General features: G+C 40.5%; 1 protein-coding gene across 3 annotated transcripts in view; it reads left to right on the top strand.

Annotated features, from left to right (window-relative positions):
- The window catches only part of LOC128694795 (anoctamin-4-like), a 255,375-nt gene that overhangs the window by 167,054 nt on the left and 68,229 nt on the right, over nt 1-20,092 (top strand). For all 3 annotated transcript variants that reach the window (XM_070094272.1, XM_070094271.1, XM_070094273.1), the window contains one exon: nt 17,102-17,235. In XM_070094272.1, the coding sequence (XP_069950373.1) occupies nt 17,102-17,235 (134 nt within the window). The remainder of the gene's footprint in view (nt 1-17,101; nt 17,236-20,092) is intronic.

The raw sequence follows: 20,092 nt of genomic DNA, 5'->3' as shown, positions 1-20,092 counted from the left end.
GCTCAGAAGAGGTGTCATGTCTGTACACACATAAAAAAACGCCCACAATGCAGAGACACTCGTTTTATGTGTGAGGAATGTAAAACACCACTGTGCATGACACCATGTTTCAAAGAGTTCCACAGGCTGCAGAACTTCTAGAAACATTCCCTGTGACTGTATATGTGTATATAAAATATAGAAAAATAGTAATAAACAACATTTTATTTTGTTTGTGTGTGTAAACAACTTTTATAAACAATATAGTGACAACATTGTTTGTGCAGTTATTGTGTAGTAAATAACGAGAAAAAACTTACCAAATAGTGCTCATATTGGTCTCACAGGCCATAAAAGTTACCTGAAAAAAATACAAAAATAATAGAAAAATAATACCAAAAAACTAAAACTAAAACCGGGTGGCCGGCAGTCAGCGATGTTACTGTATGCCGGTCATTTTCTGTCATCTTCATGCCTCCATATCTCGGTAAGTATTGACGGTAAAAAATTTTTTTTCAGCCTATAAGATTAAAAAAAAAAACCTGTTTTCATAAGAACAAATTTTTTTTTTTTTATTGAAAATTTTTCGACCCTCAGAACAAGTCTGGGAGAGGGCCTGTTGACCCTGAAAGGGTTAATTTGTCTCTGGGGAATGTATATATGTGTACTCTGTGCACGTTGTACATTATTAAGAAAAAAAATCATAAACACAGATCCCTTCGTAATCGTATGATCATCGTCAATAAAATCATTAGCTAGATTACACCAATCGAGATTAGACAGGTGTTCCCTAAGTCCATTAAAATCGGCAGAACGAAAATCAGGGACTTTTACCATATTATCGTTATTCTTGTATTCCCAGTTAATGCTAAAAGTGATGGATTTGTGATCACTTGTGCCAAGCTCTTCAGCGATCTCCAGATTATTTACGAGTATTTCCTTATTTGACAAGACTAGGTAGAGCAAATTATTACCCCTGGTAGACTTTGTTACACACTGCTTCAGAAAACAGTCCTGAACTATTTCCTTAACCCTTTCAGGGTTTCCAACGTACTGGTATGGATTACGCACCAGGGTTATTGACATACTAGTACGCCTAAATTCTAGTGCCTTCAAATCTAGCGAGAGAAAGCTGGTAGGCCTACATATGAAAAAATGGGTCTATGTGGTCAGTGTGAATGGTATAAAAAAATCCTGCAGCACACAGTGAGTAATAAGAAAAAAAACTTTGACCATGTTTTTGAATTAAAACAGCGACTTTGCACTGTATTTTTGTATGGTATTTAATGTTGTATTCTAGTTTTCCTGGTCTCATTTTATAGAATGGAAGACATATTGCAGAAATTGAGATGATTTTGATTGGTTTCACAATGAAAAGTACCTCTAAATTGAGTGCAAAGTAGCAGAAATGTTCAATTTTTGCCGAAGTTCAAAAGTAATCAAATCATACCACGCGTCCAATACACGTCAACTGGTGAGTCTAATATTCTTTCACAAGTGCGTTGATATTATTTATACCATTTCTACACTAATGTAGTAGTCTGCATGACAGTAAATCTTCTATTTTTTGTGAGAATAAAAATTCAAATTGGAAAGCAAAAGAAATGTAAGAGGGGCCTGGGGACGTGACTAATGAAGAGAGGAAATGTTATTTTAGCGCCAGGAATGTCTGTCTTGTTTATTCTGGACCCTATTTGGAAATTGGCATCTTTTGAAATTTGTGTGAAATTGTTAAAATTGCTAATTTCTGACCACTTTATTGGATAGTTGAAATCGGTAAATGGGTGGTTTCTTGTACTCATTCGATAGAAAAAATGGAGTTCTAGCGAAATGGTTATGATTTTTGTTGACTAGTACATTGGAATTGGCCGAAAATAGGGCTCAAAGTGGGCGAAATCGCCGATGCGTAAGCATCGTGGAGACTTCTAACTTCGCAAGAGCATAATTCCGTAAGTTTTCTGTCAAATTTCACACTTCTGGTGTCATTATGATCAGGAAAAGATTCTGTATTTTTTCATAAGAAAGAATAATTTTTTTTTTTCTGAAAAATTTTCGACCCTGAGAACAAGTTTAGGAGAGGGCCTCTCGTCCCTGAAAGTGAAAAAGTCACTGGACTCCAGATTACTGGTCAAAGAAGCCCAGTCAATTTGACTAAAGTTAAAATCCCCTACTATCACTATGTTAATGTGTCTAGAAGGCCCAACAGTTTCGTCCCAATGAAATCTCCCTCTATCGTGATCCAAGCCTGGAGGTCAGTATATTACACCTAGAATTAGTTTTTCTTGACCTTCTACAAACTCTACCCAAACAGATTCTGTTACTAGTCCATCTATTTTTATACCTGTTTTTATGCAACAGTTAATATTTTCTCGGACATATAATGCAACTCCTCCCCCCTTCCCATTATATCTCTTCACATGGAACAACTTAAACCCTTGAGTATTACACTAAGCAATTATATCCCGACTCTTTAAATCATACTATGTTTCAGTTGTTGCAATGACATGAAAATTCCCAGCACACACTACCAAACGTAATTCATTAATTTTACTTCTTGCACTTCAATTCTTAGCATAAAATACAGTTACATGTTTTTTCTTCTGCACATTTTTCCTATTCACCTTTTCTTTTGCACAATTTCTGTAATTATCATTACCCAGAATTACTCCATGACTGTTATTATTAAGTTTCATAATATCAAAACCTAAGTCAATATGTCCATACTCATTATTTTTCATTTCTAAACCCATACCTTTAACTAATCCTAGTTTAAAGTCCTAACAATCCCTTCAACTGAGCTAGCAAGAAAAACCACACCTGCCCTGGATAAGTGAACCCCATCCCTGGCATACATGTCATTTCGGCCATAGAAGTGGTCCCAGTTGTCAATGAATGTTACTGTATTATCCGTACAGTGTTTGTCCAGCCAACAATTAATACCAATTGCTCTAGACAACCATTCATTTCCAATGCCCCTTCTTGGGAAAATGCCACATATGACAGGGCAACCCCCCTTCTTCCTAATTATGTCTGTTGCTGTCCTGAACCTTCCAACTAAATCCTCACTTCTACTCTTGCCTACATCATTGCCTCCAGCACTGAGGTAGATAATAGGATTGATCCCATTACCGTTCATGAGGTTGTCAAGCCGGCTAACAATATCCTCCATCCCAGCCCCAGGAAAGCAAACCCTCTGTCTCCTACTCTTATCCTTCAAGCAGAAGGCCCTATCCATGTACCTAACCTGGCTATCCCCAACAACAACAATGTTTTTACCTTGGTGTCGTCCATCGTGACATTCCCAGTAGTCGACTCACATTCGTTGGGTAGCACAGAGAATGCATTTGATGTTTCCACAACAGTTTCCACAGCAGTCTCTTTCTTCTTCATCATTTCTACCTCTCCATTCGTCTTCTTTATCTTCAACTTTGTTCCATGCTGTTCGGCCACTGCCCAGGTTCCCTTCTTGACCTGAGGACCCGCAACAGGAGGACTACTACGAATCCTCTTGTTTTCCTCCGCCAATCACCGTATCTCCATCTTCGCTACCCTCAATTCCTCCTTAAGCTGCTGGTAAAGTTGCTCAATGGAGGACATCTTGGTTCAGTCCACAGAGAGTGCAGGTAACACTGATGTATTTGCCATAATTGAGACGTGGTTCAATACAAAAAATCGGGACATGCCTGCTGAATGTCACATACAGGGTTTTAAATTGTTCCAAGTAGACAGAAGTATTATGAAGGGGTTGGGGTGGGGCTGTATGTCCAAGATCACTTGAACTGTTGCATAAAAACTGATATGAAGTCTGAAATATCACATACAAAGTCTGTCTGGATAGAATTTTCAGAAGGGCATAAAAAATTGATTTAAGGTGTGATATACCATCCTCCAAACTTAGATAGGGACCAAGGGAGACTACTATGTTTTTTTTTAAACCAATTATCACTATGGCAAAACGTTTTCTCAATAAAGATTCCCATATGTTGCATAAGTGTCTCAATCTTCTACTTGTCGTTTTTTTAAATCATTTATCACATCTGTCAGACACTGCAGCATTGTGGGATCTTGATACAAAGAATTCTTCAAAACTTGTCCAACTTTTGGACAAAGACCTACTTAGACTAGTGGATGGTTCCACTATCACCCCGCCATCTCCTGCTTTGCCTCACCTGACTACAGTATATAAGCCACGTCTGCGGCCCTGTGGTGTACAGAAAACGTCTCAACATAGATCAGTTCACACACTCAGTTCACGGAGTACACTACCTTATCACTAGATAGGCACATGGCTTCTGCCGAAAAGAAGAGGCCACGATGCTCCATGAACATGATGGAGGACTCAGATTTGGAAATGTGGGATCACTCCGTGTCGTCACAGGAAGAGGAAGAGCCAGCTCACATTGTAACAGATCTGGCAGTTCCAACGATGGAGCCAGCGAATATGGAAATGGGAGGAAATAAATACCCCCTCCCCCCGAGAACCAAGAAGGATGGATCACTGTGGACAACAACAAGAAGTGCCATCCATCCAAGGAGCAGGCAAACCAGCTCAAGTGACCTGGCAAATTCATGGTGAAGTCTTACGGGGAACACAGAACCCATATGGCGTTGTTTCATACCTGGAATCACGACACAACCTGAAGTTCAAGATATGGTTCAACTTGAGGGGGTCATGGAGACAAATCGCTCCTTCACCCTGGAGGAAATGGACTCTTGGCAGAAGATCGCCAAGGGTGTAGTGATGTGATACCTGCTGATGATGCCAATCGAGGCAATAGCAGCTCACCCCAGTGTGGTGTCAGCTCAACGTCTCAAAGCAAAGACGGCAGGCAACACACCAACCTGACAGGTCCTCATACAGCATGTAGGACCGCTGCTATCTAAACTGGACCTCGGTTTTTGGGGCAGGTACAACGTCAGGACCAGTTCGTTGTTTCAAGTGCCAGTGTTACGGACACCTGGGTGCACTCTGTCCAAGCAGAGTAATCTGCAGTGTCTGCAGCCAGTGCCACCCTACCAAGGAATGCATCACCAAGCTGAAAAATGCATCACCACCCACTCCACAATGCCCAAACTGCAGGCAGAAACACCATGCCTGGAATCCTCGATGCCTCAAGAAGCTTGCCAGAATTCAAGGAGCCTGGAAGACGCCACCAACGAGGCAGCAGGCTATGACAGATCATGGCTCTCAGCAGACGATGGGTGTAGAGAATCCTGCCATACCGCAGATTACCCAACTCAATGCCCAGGAATTCCCAACCCTCGAAACTTCAACCAGGCTTCATGGACAGGAGCCTCCTGCCCCCCTACCTCAACAAAGAAACAAAAACAAAAGGAACAAGGGGCATCAACAGGGTACATCTGGTCAACGTGATCAGCAGATGGCACTACATGAGCCCCCACCGGCCATAACACAACAACGCAACCACTCCTTACCCGGCACAGCTGCTTTTTAGGCTCCCCTGGCACCTCACCAGCACATGCTGGCTACCCAACCTGGTATACAGCAACAGACAACGGTGCACGCAATGAAGAAATCCAACCCTCAGCAGCCCCTACAGACCACAACAGCCCAGGTAATATCCACTGCTTTAAACCCAATGCCAACACAGGCCCTCACCAGGGAGGATCTTGTAGCACTCATCAAGGTGTTCACGGACATTATTTGCAACACAATCAACTTCACGGAACAACAGAGTGTATTCCGGCAGATGGTCAGTACACTCCTGAGTGTGTGCTTACTGACCGAGAAGGAGACGGTGGATGCCATAAATTTGCAGGTTCTCAGAGTGGGCAGGGCTCAGTCCCCAACTCAGGAAACAACAGCAATGGAATAACTTCTGTAATAAATCACACCCTCGAAGTCCTACAATGGAACATTCAGGGCCTGAGGGGTAAACAGCACCTCTTGTTGGAGGCAGTAATTTGGGATCAGGTTGACATCGTCTTGCTACAAGAAACTCTGACTGTCCCGACTATGTGCCCAAGACTACCCGGTTTTGCTGGATATTTTTGGCACATGGATGCGGGCATTCACTGCAGAGGCACAGCTGTGTTCGTATCCGATACAATACCTCACGAGGTTATAACCAACCCTGTGGACTCTGGGGAAGATGTCGAGGTACAGGCCATCCTACTACACATACCTGGGGCACCCATTACCATCTATAACATCTACAAGAACCCAAGACACACCCTCAACATTGCAGAGCTCCTCGCGCTAGCACGCACTGAGTGTATTATTGTGGGTGGAGACTTCAACACACATCACCCAATGCTTCACTCTCACTCAGCAACCAATGCTTCTGGCAGACACATAGCAATGCTCCTACACAATATTCCAGAGGTAAAGTTGCTAAACAATGGAGACCCCACACACCTGTTGGGCGGCTGCCTCGACCTTACCTTCGGGATGACAACTCGCAGTGGGAGCCACATGGGAAACTCATCCTAACCTTGTCAGTGACCACTTTGCAGTGATCACCACCTTCAATATCAACAGGCCTCCCACAGTTGTGCTGCCTCCTAAATGGGACTTAAAGAGGGCCAACTGGAAGGTGTTCCAGGATTATCTTCATGACTGGTGGTCCACATACACCCTATCTGATGACTGTGATACGGCTGAACAGGAGCTAATCGCTGTTCTCATCCAGGCAGCAGAGTGCGCAATTCCAAAGAAGTCCGCAGGATGCACTCACAAAAGAGACTGGTGGTTCTACAAAGATGAGGTGCAGGAGCAGAACCACCACATCAACTCTTTTAGGAAGCTATACAGGCGTAACCCTCTGGCAGAGAACAGGAATACTCTGAGAGCCATTGTGCAGCATGCCCACAGAGTCTCTCTCAGAGTAAAAACTAAGAAATGGCTGGAGTGGTGCTTAACATTCAGGCATCACACCACCTTATCTGAGATATGGGGCAAGCTTAACATCGCAACTGGCAAAGGCAAGCCGAGGCCACCAGCACACCCGAACCCATCCCAGGAAGCTGAGAAACTAGTGGAGCTCTTCACTTCCAGGGGGGTCTCCACTCAGCTCCCACAGGACATCCGGAATATACAGGCGGATCTTCTGCCACAATGCCATTTAACGATACAAGCTGCATGTGAGTCGGAAGATGTGACTGATGAAGACCTCACAGACTTGGAACTCTGACGTGCCATTAAGAACACAGGTGACACTGCCCCAGGCACTGATGGTGTCACGTACTCCATAGTTGCACGGGCTGGTCAGAGAGGATGGGAGGCCATACTAGACATCACAAACAAGTTGTGGAGGGCTGGGACACTCCCAGCAGCTTGGAAGAAGGCTACCATTGTACCAATTCCAAAGCCCAAGGACCCAGGCAGTATGAGACCCATATTACTGACCAGCTGTTTAGCCAAGACTACTGAGAGGATGGTGTTAAACCACCTCCTATGGAAACTTGGACCCCCTCATCATCACATATTTGGCTTCACCAAAGGAGTGGGTACAGCAGAGTGCATAACCACCCTACTAAGCCAGATTGCTGATAGTAACAAGAAACCTAGTATCGTCGTCTACCTTGACCTTGAGAAGGCATTTGAGCTAGCCAGCCCCACAGCAATTCTAGCAATACTAGCTCAGAAGGGGATCAAAGGATGCCTCCTGGCCTGGATAGGATCCTACCTTAGGGACAGGCAGGCCTGTGTCAGCTTTCAGGGATGCTATTCTTCCTTTAAAACCCTGGAAAATGGCACACCACAAGAAAATGCGTTCAGTCCTACCCTGTTTAATGTCCTCATGCAGGAACTTGTGAACCTGCCTTTTCATAGTGGTATGCAGCTCCTCAGCTATCCTGATGATCTTGCACTCGTAGCGAATGGGAAAGGCAATTTGGAGCGACAGGCCCAGAGAGCTTTGGACCTAATAACGCAGTCTTGCAAGGAACTAGGCCTCAAGATCTCCACCGAGAAATCTCTTGCAATGATGCTCAAGGGACAAGATCCTGTGAATAGATTATGTATTCAGGATATAGAGCCTCAGTGGACAGGCTCCTACCTATGCTTGGGAATCTACATTGATAAAAAGCTGACCTTTTAAAAACAGGCCGAGTATGTCAGATCCCGTGCTCTACTCAGACTCAACACCATGAGAGCCATGACGAGGCACTGTGCAGGGGCGAGCAAAGATGTACTTTGCTTGTACTATATACAAGCTATATGCTCGCTCATTGACTACGGTGCACCAGCGTTAGCTCATCTCTTCCCGCAGAGCAGGCAAAAGGTGGATGACGTACAAAACCAGGCAATAAGAACTATGCTTGGGGCCCCCATCTGGACCGACACAGTATGTCTCAGATCTGAGGCTCAGCTTCCTTCCCTGGCTGACAGAGTAAGATACATAAACACCTGCAAAGTAGCCATGATTCTGCACCGGCAGCAAGGTACCCCACTAAGAAGACGGATATTGACAACCATGACACAAGATGCAACTCTCTTCATGGACTATTCCTGGATTCGTTCATTTTGTGCTGCTGGGTGGAAGCTGCTGCCTATACAACTACTCCTTGAGAAGAGTTGTGACCTTCCTGTTGCTGGGTATCATCCATCACCTCTCTGGCACCCAGATCCAGCCGATGTTTGCGTCGTGCAACTACCTTCCTCTAAGCATCTCTGCAGTCAAGATACCCTCAGCAGTCATGCTGAGACAAGCATGGCACTGGCAGAGGGACATATATGTGCAGTGTATTTCACAGATGGTTCTGTCCACCCTGACAGGAAGAGAGCAGCAGCTGGACTGTACCACAATGGTCACACACATGGCTCGCGACTCCCTGACCACTGCACGATCCTTCAAGCTGAGCTGGTGGTGATTCAGCAGGCATTGTCACATGCCCTACGACATCAACTCCAACCTGTCATACATGTTGACTCCACCTCTGCAATCAATGCTCTCTCCCATCCCCAACCACAGGACAATGTTCAACTCATCACATCAATCCTGAGCATAATGACAGCCTTAGAAGTTCAGGGTAACAGATCGAGATTGAGCTGGATCCCCAGCCATGCTGGCATCCGGGGAAATGAGGTGGCAGATGATGCAGCTACGGCAGCCACAGATTATCCACATGTTGGGATTACTATCCCCATCAGCCTATGCCAGACCAAACTGGTGGCCGCCAGAGCAATGAAACTTGTGGGGGAGGTCCTAGGTGATACCCCATCTGAACAGTGGTGCCAAGCAGCGACTCAGGGAGAACCCCCCTCCATATGATAGAAGCTGGTCCAGAGTGCAGTGTACTGCCATCCATCAGCTTCGTTTGGGCTTTCCCACAGCCAAGATGATACTAGACAAGGCAGAGGAGATGTGCCAGTACTGCCAGCACGTTGTCCAGCGACCCCTAACACACTATCTCCTGGAGTGCCAAGCTACTGAGACACTCAGCAGGCAACTAGCACTGATGTCCCCTCCCGAAGAAGACCCAGAGAGGACTGCGGCTACGCTAGTGTACCATGGAGTTAATGAAATAGACAAACTGTTGCCCGTGATAATGACATATCCTCCTCCTTGCTAGTGTCCACAGTTAGGAGTATATATGGTGTTGTCATTTATGAGATGCCCCAGATGAACTACCAGAACAGTGCTTGATCAGCATACGTTGCAACATTGCAGAACCCTTTCACCTTCGAGAGCCAAAGACGGGTCATCGCAAGATTCAAATTCAAATTCAAAGTTTATTCTCTATAAAGATTACAATGTTGAATTTACAGAATTTGGTTGTTGTGTGGTTTACATGTAGTTAAATAATGATTACAGAGTGTACCACTAGAACGCCTAGCATGGCTAGGCATTTCGGGCAGACTTAGTTTAATTCTTTATTTTAAAATATTACAAATTATGAGGTAAGTTGGTATTATGGCTAAGTGACTAAATACTAGTTTGTGAGTTTAGCAATGTGAATGCTTTTGTTTTGGCACAGTACATAGTTTCAGTATTGGAGTATCATAGGATTCATTATTTTAAGATTGAGATTAATATTTCTGTTTATGGTCAAATGGGTGAGTGAGTGTAAGTGTGAACCACCAGGTGGTATTCGTGTAGTTAGTTGATGGGGTTTATCAGGGAGATAAGATGTTTTCTAATGGTAGTTTTGAAGGTGATGAATGTGTCTGCAGTTCTAGAGTTCTCAGGTAGGGTGTTCCAGATTTTAGGGCCTTTGACATACATTGAATTTTTGTAAAGGTTTAGTCGGACATGGGGAATGTCGTAGAGATGTTTGTGTCTGGTGTTATGCCTGTGGGTTCTGTCACAACTATCAAGAAAGCGTTTTAGGTCAAGGTTGATATTGGAGTTTAAGGTCCTGTAGATGTAGATTGCACAGTAGTAAGTGTGGATGTACTGAATAGGGAGTAAGTTTAGATCTATGAAGAGTGGGGGGGTGTGTTGCCAGGGATGGGATTTAGTGATTATTCTTACTGCAGCTTTTTGTTGGGTTATAATTGGCTTTAGGTGTGTTGCTGCAGTTGATCCCCAAGCACAAATAGCATAGGTGAGGTATGGATAAATAAGTGAGTGGTATAGTGTGAGAAGGGCATTTTGCGGCATGTAGTATCGTATCTTGGAGAGGATCCCAATTGTTTTGGATACTTTTTTGGTTATGTGTTGGATATGGGTGCTGAAATTCAGGTTGTTGTCAAGGTATAGGCCTAGGAATTTGCCCTCATTATGTCTGGTAATTAGAGTGTTGTCGATCTTAATGTTAATTTGTGCATCTCCTGCTCTGCTACCAAACATAATATAGTAGGTTTTGTCAGTGTTAAGCTTAAGTTTATTGGCTGTCATCCAAGTCGATATTTTGATCAGCTCCTCGTTAACAATGGTGTTGAGGGTGGCAAGATTAGGGTGAGAGATGACATAAGTCGTGTCGTCAGCAAAGAGAATGGGTTTCAGGTGTTGGGATACGTTTGGAAGATCATTGATGTATATGAGGAAGAGCAGGGGACCAAGGACACTTCCCTGCGGAACTCCAGTATCAAGTGGCCGTGTTGTTGATGCTGTGTCTTTAATGGTAACATACTGATACCTATTAGTAAGGTAAGATTTGAAATAAGCAAGCGCATGGCCTCTTATACCGTAATGGTCAAGTTTGTGGAGTAGGATGTCATGGTCTACTGTGTCAAAAGCTTTTCTTAGGTCAATAAAAATTCCTAGTGAATATTCCTTATTTTCCAATGCTGTGTAAAGCAGATCTAGCATTTTTATGATTGCATCATTAGTGCTTTTATTTTTCCTAAATCCAAATTGGCAGGGGTTGAGTATGTTTTGTGCTGTTATAAATGAATATAGTCTCCTGTGCACGAGTTTCTCAAAGATTTTGGATAGCAATGGTAAGTTTGATATTGGCCTATAGTTGTTTAAGTCTGTAGGGTCACCACCTTTATGTATTGGTGTAACCCTTGCCATCTTGAGTAGTTTCGGGAAGGTGCTAGTTTCTAGTGACTTGTTAAAAAGTAATGAAATAGCATGCGAAAGGATATGGGCCGCTCGCTTGTACAGTAATGGTGGGACATTAGACAGATTCCCCGAGTTGTTTTTAAGTGACTTTATAATCTCGGTGACTTCCGAGGGCTCAGTTGGTGCAAGATAGAAGGAATTTGGGAAATTCCCATCTAGGTAGTCCCCGGCATGGGCATTAGTATGTGGGATTTTATTGGCGAGATTAGATCCTATGGTTGAGAAGAAGTCGTTTATCTTGTTAGCTGTGTCAGTGGGATGTAGTGGTGTTTCATTAGGTTTAGTTAGGACAATATTCTTGTTTTTTTTCAGTTTGTGGGTCCCTAGAATCTGAGAGAGTGTTTTCCAGGTCTTTTTTATATCTCCTCTAGTGTCTGTGAATCTACTGGAGTAGTATAGTTGTTTGGCTTTCTTTATTACTTTGGTGAGAACTGATGAATAGTGTTTAAGAATATCTTTGTGTATTAAGCCCTGTCTATATTGCTTTTCATATTGGTGTTTCTTGTCAATGGATTTCAGAATGGTGCTGGTTAGCCATGGGCAACCAAGCCGTTTGTTTGTGATCTGTTTCGTTTTTATAGGACAATGTTTGTTGTATAGTCTAAGTAATTTGTTAAGAAAAATGTCTGTCCAGTCATCAATACCATTGGCCTTGGAGAATTCTGTAGGTCAGTCAACAATCTCTAGGTCAGTTGTGAACTTCCTTATTGAGGCCTCGTCATGGAGTCTAAATGAGACTTTGTTGTATTCAAGTGGTGGTTTATTAATGTTTGTCAGGAGGAAGGTAGGGTAATGGTCTGTAGTGCTATCTGTGATTATCCCTGATTTAAGGGGGGCTAGTATATTGGTCCATATGTGGTCTATTATGGTTGCACTTGTCTCAGTGAGCCTGGTTGGTTTAGTTATTGTTGGTATGAGAAGTGTGTTGTTCATATTGTTGATGAAATCAGTTACAGGCTGATCATCTAGTAAGCCAAGGTTGATGTTGAAGTCTCCAGCTAAGAGAAGGTGGTGCTTATTCATTTGTCTGTTTGTTATTAGTGACTTTAATTTCTCACTGAAATTTGGGATGTTTGTGTGAGGTATCCGGTAAATGGCACCGATTGTTATAGGTGTCTTAAGGTTTTTTACAGTAAAATTAGCAAAAATGTATTCCCCATATTCATCACTAAAGCAAGTGGTGCTAATACAAGATAATTGGTTAGAGTAATAGATTGCAATACCACCCCCAACTTGGTTTGGTCTGCAGTTGTGAATTGCTGTGTATCCTGGTAGAGGGTAGATATCTATTGTGTCCTGCTTAAGCCAGGTCTCAGTAAGAATAATGCAGGAGAAGGGTGTCTTTAGTGATTCAAGGAGTGCCAGGAGGTCATCATAGTGTTTGCTTAAGGACCTGATGTTGTAGTTAAGTACTGATAGGCTTTTAGCATTGTTTAGGATAGTGCTGGCTTGTGATGCTGTGTAATAAAGGCAGTTACTTTCCAATAGGTTTTGATTGGGTGTCAGATTATGGAGGTTTAGATCAGGGTCAACGTGATCAATCATCTTCTAGGTTTAAATTATGGTTATTTATATCCTGAGTTATGTGTTGAGTTCTAGTACTGATATCTGTAGTGGTGGGAAGCTTGGATAAGTATATAGCTAGAGTATTTTGGTCATATAGAGTATAGTCACTACTACACATAATGAAGTTGATGTTGTCAATGTGTTGTGCTGGAATGAACTAAAGTACAACTAAGTATAAACTAGGAATATAAAAATACAAATTTAAAATAGAACAAGACTCTCACTTGTAATTGCACTAAGGTCTAATATAATGACTTTTGTGGAGTCTATGTTTTGAGCTAGAATGAGCTATAGTACAACTAGATTTAATCTAATAATATAAAAATACAAATTAAAAATAGCACCAGTCTCTCACTAGTAATTGCAATATGGTCTAATATAATGAATTTGGTATTGACTATAGTACAACTGAGTTTAATCTAATAATATAAAAAAGGCACAAGACTCTCAATTGTAATTGCACTAAGGTGTTATATAAGTTGTTTACAAGAATTAGAGTATAACTAGATTTAAATTGACAAGATAAAATATACAAGGTAAGGTAGCAAAAGAATAAAAAAAGTAGAAAAAAAAAAAAGATATATGAGGTAGTTGGTACTAGTTAGCAAAAGATAGTTAAGGGCCTTGAACAATAATATAATTGAAATATACACTAATTGCACACACAATATAGTCACTAAGATATGAAAACAATCTTAGAGTAGGAATTATAATATAAACTTATAATATAAAAATACAAATTGAAATGGTACTTGCAATTGCACTAGAGTCTGGTATAGGTTGTTGACAAGATCAAGAGTATAACTAGATTTAAATTGACAAAATAAAATTCACAATTAAAGTACCAAAAGAATAATAGTAAAAAATAACAATGGTAATGTCTTGGTTATAATATGATAGTAAGATGGTAGACAGGTACACAGGTACAAGGTACAAAGGATAATATAAAGGTTGGAGTTGAATATACAAACTTGATAATTTGGCAACAAAATGTTATGGGAAGTATAAAATAATGTTTAATGTACAAAAGTAAAATTGACTGGTAGTAAATATGGTGTTTAATAAAATTTTAGTAAGTAATAATGATTACAAAAAAAGTGAAAAAGTAATGTTTATTTCATTCAATATTGCACTGGTAGTTATACTAGAGGTTATATGGCAGTACAAGGTAATTAAGAGTACTCTAAGATAGTAAATGTGGTATTAAAACAGGTAAAGGTAATTAGACAAGTAATGGTTATTAAATGTCAAAAATGTTAAGAGTAAATTGAAATTATAGTAAAAATGATAATTATTAATTTTAGTAAGTAATATCAATTGATAGTATTTAAAAAAATATGAGGTAGTAATATGGACAGAGAAAGTATCAATTCAGCTAATGTTTAAGCAAACAATAGTAAATAAGAAAATTACATAAGGTGACTTATGCTTACTAGTAAATCACAAAATGAGGTAGTTGATTATTTAATTACTAAGAGATTGTACAATGAAATTTGAACAATAATGGAGCAAAACATACACTACACTACGTAGGCTTTTAAGTTGGACATTGTTTAGTTATTCTCTGTAAGATTAGTATCCCTGAGAAATCGTGATAGATCATTCTCGTTCGTGATTGTGTACAGTTGACCTACATTTGTTTTCCTAACAAGAATTTTCCCATCCCGTGTGAAGCATTGGTGTATTGTGTCGTTATTCTCCCGCTTAAGTTTTCTGACTCTATACAGGAGGTTCTGACGTTTTTTGGTAAGACACTCGTTTATGTATACCTCTTTCTTTACTTTAATAGATGCAATAATTAAGTCTTTTTTCCTGTCATGTGAGTGGAATCTAAGCATAACACTTTTTCTACCATGGGATCCTAGTAACCTGGCTTCTTTTATTTCAGACTCTGGTACAATAACACTTGTTTGGTCCTTTATGATCTGCAGAGTAATTTCTTTACTGTTTGTTTGGTTCATATCACTGGGAAAAAGTGGACTGTTAACTATTACTGCGTCCGATAGTTTATCTTGTTCAGTTTTATCTTCTTGGAGAGCAAAGTAGTCACTGAACTGGTTATCTAAGTTGTTCTTCCATTCTTTTACTGCTTCTTCAACCTTTGTATTAAGAGATATTATTTGTTGGGTATGGCTATCTATGACTGGATGGTCTTGTCACAGTTAGTCATTCCTGGTGTTGATAACTTTTGTTCAAGACTGAGGATTTTGTTCTCGAGTTGTGTCATCCTGGTGTCTTGTTTTGTTAGCGTCTCTCGAAGATTCATATTTTCAATAACTAAGTTGGAGATGCATGTCTTTAGGGTATCTGGATCGTTGGTCATACCTGAGAGACTACTTGGTAGGTTGAATCCGGGGAAGAGAGGGGAGGATGGGCTGGTGGCAGCCATGTTTGTTGTTATTGTTGTGGTGTCGCCTTGAGCGGTGGTGAGTGGGGTGGTTGCTGGGCCGGCGTCCTCCTGGCTACACTTGTTGAATAGTTGATTTTTCGGTGTTTTCTTGCTGGCCTTGGTGCTGTTTCCTCTTAGATTGCACCTCATAGTACTACAGGAATTGTTGTAGTTAAGAAGAAGTTGTAGTTATACAAAGCTTAGGGTTACGTTGTTCGGCTGGCAGCGGGGTGTTGCTTTCGGTTTGTGGGCAGTCTTCCTTTGATCTCTATTATTTTCGATTTGTAGGTTTCACTGTTGGTAATCTTTGGTCATTCTGGGTGCTACGTTGGGTAGTGCAGTTTTGCTTGTAACTAGGTCATCATAGGAGCATTGGTAGCTCTGATAGTTGGAGAAAAGTACGGAGCTTGGAAGTCGCTGCTGCCGCTGCCGGGAATAGTCCCAAATCAGATGACCCAGTAAGCCAGTAAAGTCATTCAGTAAGTCAGTCAAGTCATTCAGTAAGTCAGTCAAGTCATTCAGTAAGTCAGTCATTTCATTCAGTACATCAGTCAAGTCATTCAGTAAATCAGTCAAGTCATTCAGTAAGTCAGTCAAGTCATTCAGTAAGTCAGTCAAGTCATTCAGTAAGTCAGTCAAGTCATTAAGTCAGTCAAGTCATTCAGTAAGTCAGTCAAGTCATTCAGTAAGTCAGTCAAATCGTTCAATAAGTCAGTCAAGTCGTTCAGTAAGTCAGTCAGTCATTCAGTCAGTCAGTCACACAGTTTATGTTTACCTCTTTTTATGTGTACAAAGTAACACTTCATTATGGCCACAGGTTATGTCTTGTCTAATATCTTTGTTTCATTTGTTAATTCTAAGACTTAAATGCTTATACCTTTTCTTGCCACTTTGAGCAACACTGGTATGCCTACTGGGTGTTATGATTGCTTGGCAGATACAGGATATAGCAATTAAAAGATCAAAACACAATTCGCAATCACAAGCTTGTAGCAGAGAAGTTGGACTGGACACGTATGAAGTACGAATGCTTGGATGGTGGGGTGGTGTCGGGGGGTGGCTGGGGATGGCAGGAGGCGTCCCCCGCTGATCCCCAACAAGGCGGCCGCTTGAGGAAACAGGAAGTTTTTTTTCCTTCCTGCAAACTGAACCGTGTTGAATTCATCTTACGATGTGCCACACTTCTTCAATAATGCTATACCCAAATCGTGCCAAATAAACTCGTGCTAAATGACAGTCTACTGTAATTGGTTTGGAAACCGACAGCTTGAAGAATTGAGACACTTATACAACATACGGGAATCTTTATTGAAGAAACGTTTCACCACACAATGGCTTCATCAGTCCAATACAAAGCAGGAAGGCATAAGGAGAGGAGGAGTTTGAGGTAATTAGTCCCTCAGCCTGGAATTGATGTGTTCAGTCCCTCACTCACAAGAGTATTTGCCATGAGTTAAAAAACAAAATCTGGTGTTTCTGACTATCCTGCAAAATCCGCATCCGCATCTGCCAGGATGTTGAGATGCGACATCCGCAATCCACATCCATATTTAGATATCCGCATATGCATCTGCATCTCCTAAATAAGTAAGACATCTGCATACACATCCACATCTGCGGATATCTAAATTTTCACATCCGATACATCCCAACAATACATATTTTTTAAATTAGTGATATATCTCTGCAGGATAATGCTTGTATGGTGGCATAAGAGGATAGGACACGACAACCAAAATAGTGAAGCCTACACACGCTGGGAGCAAGACTATGACCTGTCTGCTTACACACGCCTCTCTCTCTTTAATGAATACCTCGAAATGGGTAAGTGATGTACTGCTCCATGTTTGCCAGTTATCATTGTACTTTTATTTATTTAACTATAAACATATACTATTTGAGGCTAACATATATTAGTTCATTTTTTTTAAGCAATATTTTAGTATTGTATCTGACATAATTATATTAGACCATCAATTAAGATGCGATCTTTAATGACATTTTCACTGTAAGACTTGAAGAATTGCAGCAGTTTTATTTTATCATGACTCTGATTTTTTATTTATGATGGTGTAACCAGAAAAAAATATCTAAAAGCCTGTGCAAGATATAACTTACCTTTGATGAGTTTCAAGAGTCTTACCACTATTGGAGCCTGGTCATGGGCCATGGGCCAGTCTCAGCTGGTGTAACTGCCTATTTCACTGTAACTACACATTCCTGTGCCATTATCCCTTTGACTGTCGCGGCCGTATATATACGTCTTATGAGGTACCGTGTTTGACGTATATATACTCATAAATTCTAGCGGCTTCAAATCAAGCAAGAGAAAGCTGGTAGGCCCACATGTGAGAGAATGGGTCTGTGTGGTCAGTGTGCACCTTATAAAAAAAATCCTGGAGTACGCAGTGCATAATGAGAAAAAAAATATTCCGACCGTTTTTTTTTTAATTAAAATGCCGACTTTGTGGTCTATTTTCGTATAGTATTTATGGTTGTATTCTCGTTTTCTTGGTCTCATTTGATAGAATGGAAAACATATTATAGAAATTGAGGTGATTTTGATTGATTTTCCTATAAAAAAAACTAGAAATGGAGCTCAAAGTAGGGGAAATGTTTGATTTTTGCCAATGTTCAAAAGTAAACAAATGATGCCATTGTCCAATAAATGTCCAACTAGCCATTCTAATATGCAGTCATGAATGGGTTGACGTTATTTATACAATTATTACAGTATTGCAGTAGTCTGCATAATAGTAAGTCTTCTATTTTTTGTTTGAATAAAAATTCAAAATAGAAAGCAAGAGTAATATCAGAGGGCCCTGGAGACGTGACTGATGAACAAAGAAAATGTTATTTCAGAGCCAGGAATGTCTGCTTTGTTCATTCTGGACCTTATTTTGAAATTGTCATATTTTTTAGTTTTTGTGAAATTGGCCAAATTGCAAATTTCTGACCACATTATTAGGTAGTTAAAATCGGTGAATGGGCAGTTTCTTGTACTCAAACGATAGAAAAAATGGAGTTCTAAAGAAATAGCTATGAGTTTGGGCGACTGGAACAATGGAATTAGCCGAAAATAGGGCTCAAAGTGGGCGAAATCGCCGATTTGTAAACAGCGCCGAGGTCGCTAACTTCACAAGAGCATAATTCCGTCAGTTTTCCATCAAATTTAGTTTGTTTGGTGTCATTACAATCGGGAAAAGATTCTCTATCATTTCATAAGAAAAAATAATTCTTTTTTTTAAATTTTGCGACACCAGGAGACACCTCAGGATTGGGGGTTGCGACAGTCAAAGGGTTAAGAGTCATTCACTTAAATTAGCTGTATTTACACAAATATTGAATGTGTTAATTCTTGATATTTAAGCGTGAAAAGTACAGTATTTAAACAAGAAAGTGAAGGGATAATCTTGTAGCACCTCTGTGATAATGTTTATGTTTGAAGTTCTGAAGGCACCTACAGTATACTCTGTTTATATATAAATTGTTTATCACCATGGGAGTCTCAGGAAAACCAACAAATGTGATTAAATTAGTTGTTTTCTTCATACCAGTCAATACAAGCTGGTTTTTTCATATCCTTTGCATCATCATCATTGCTAAAATGTGAGGATACTTGAGACATAGTTTATACAGGAGGGCCCCGCATATTCAGCACCCTCTTTCCGTGTTCCACATTTTTGGCGGGTTTCAGCCGAGCCTTTGTTCATTATGTTTGGTGATTTTTCCACTTTTCTGTCATTTTTACACAATGATTGTGTAAGGGAATGGTAACCAGTGCCTTATTTTAAGGTAAGTATTGTAAGTACTGTATATTTATTTTACTTTTCTATCACTTTTTTTATGCCTAGCTGTATTAACGCTACCTTTCAGGGTCAACAGGCCCTCTCCCAGACTTGTTCTCAGGGTTGAAAAATATTCGAAAAAAAAGACTATTTTTTCTAATGAAAAGATAGTTTTTTTTTTCTAAACTTTACAGGCTAAAATTTTTTTTTTGCCATCAATACTTAACGAGATATGGAGGCATGAAGTTGACAGAAATTCAACCGCATACAGCAACATCGCTGACTGCCGGTCACCTGGTAATCATTTATTTTGTTTCTTTCTACTTTTTTCTATTATTTTTTAATATTTTTTCTTTTCAAGTAACTTTTATGGCCTGTGAGACCAATATGAGCACTATTTTGTAAATATTTACTCTTTCTATACTACACAATAACTGCACAAACATTGTTGTCATTATATTGTTTACAAAACTTGTTTACACAAACGAACAATATAAAACGTTGTTTATTAATATTTTTCTATATTTTATATACACATATACAGTCACAGGACATGTTTCTAGAGATTCTGCAGCCTGTGTAAGTCTTTGAAACATGGTGTCATGCACAGTGGTTTTACACTCCTCACACATAAAACGAGTGTCTCTGCGTTGTTGTGTTTTTTTTTTTTTTTGTATGTGCACAGACGTAATGCCTCTTCTGAGCCTTTTTCTTGAAAGCAGTAGCAGGAAGTTTCATTAGGAAGTGATCACCAGCCCTCAGATGAGAAGATAGTTGCTGATAATTTAGTGGGCAGTTTTCTAATTCAGGTGTTTTTCCTTGGTACTTGAATTCGCCATATGGTGGTTTGTTTCTGGTCCTCATCTTATACATATTATAAGCATTGGGTATGG

The sequence above is a fragment of the Cherax quadricarinatus genome, chromosome 45, assembly GCF_038502225.1.
Source record: "Cherax quadricarinatus isolate ZL_2023a chromosome 45, ASM3850222v1, whole genome shotgun sequence".
NCBI lineage: Eukaryota > Metazoa > Arthropoda > Malacostraca > Decapoda > Parastacidae > Cherax > Cherax quadricarinatus.
This window is presented reverse-complemented; position numbering and strand designations above follow the sequence as displayed.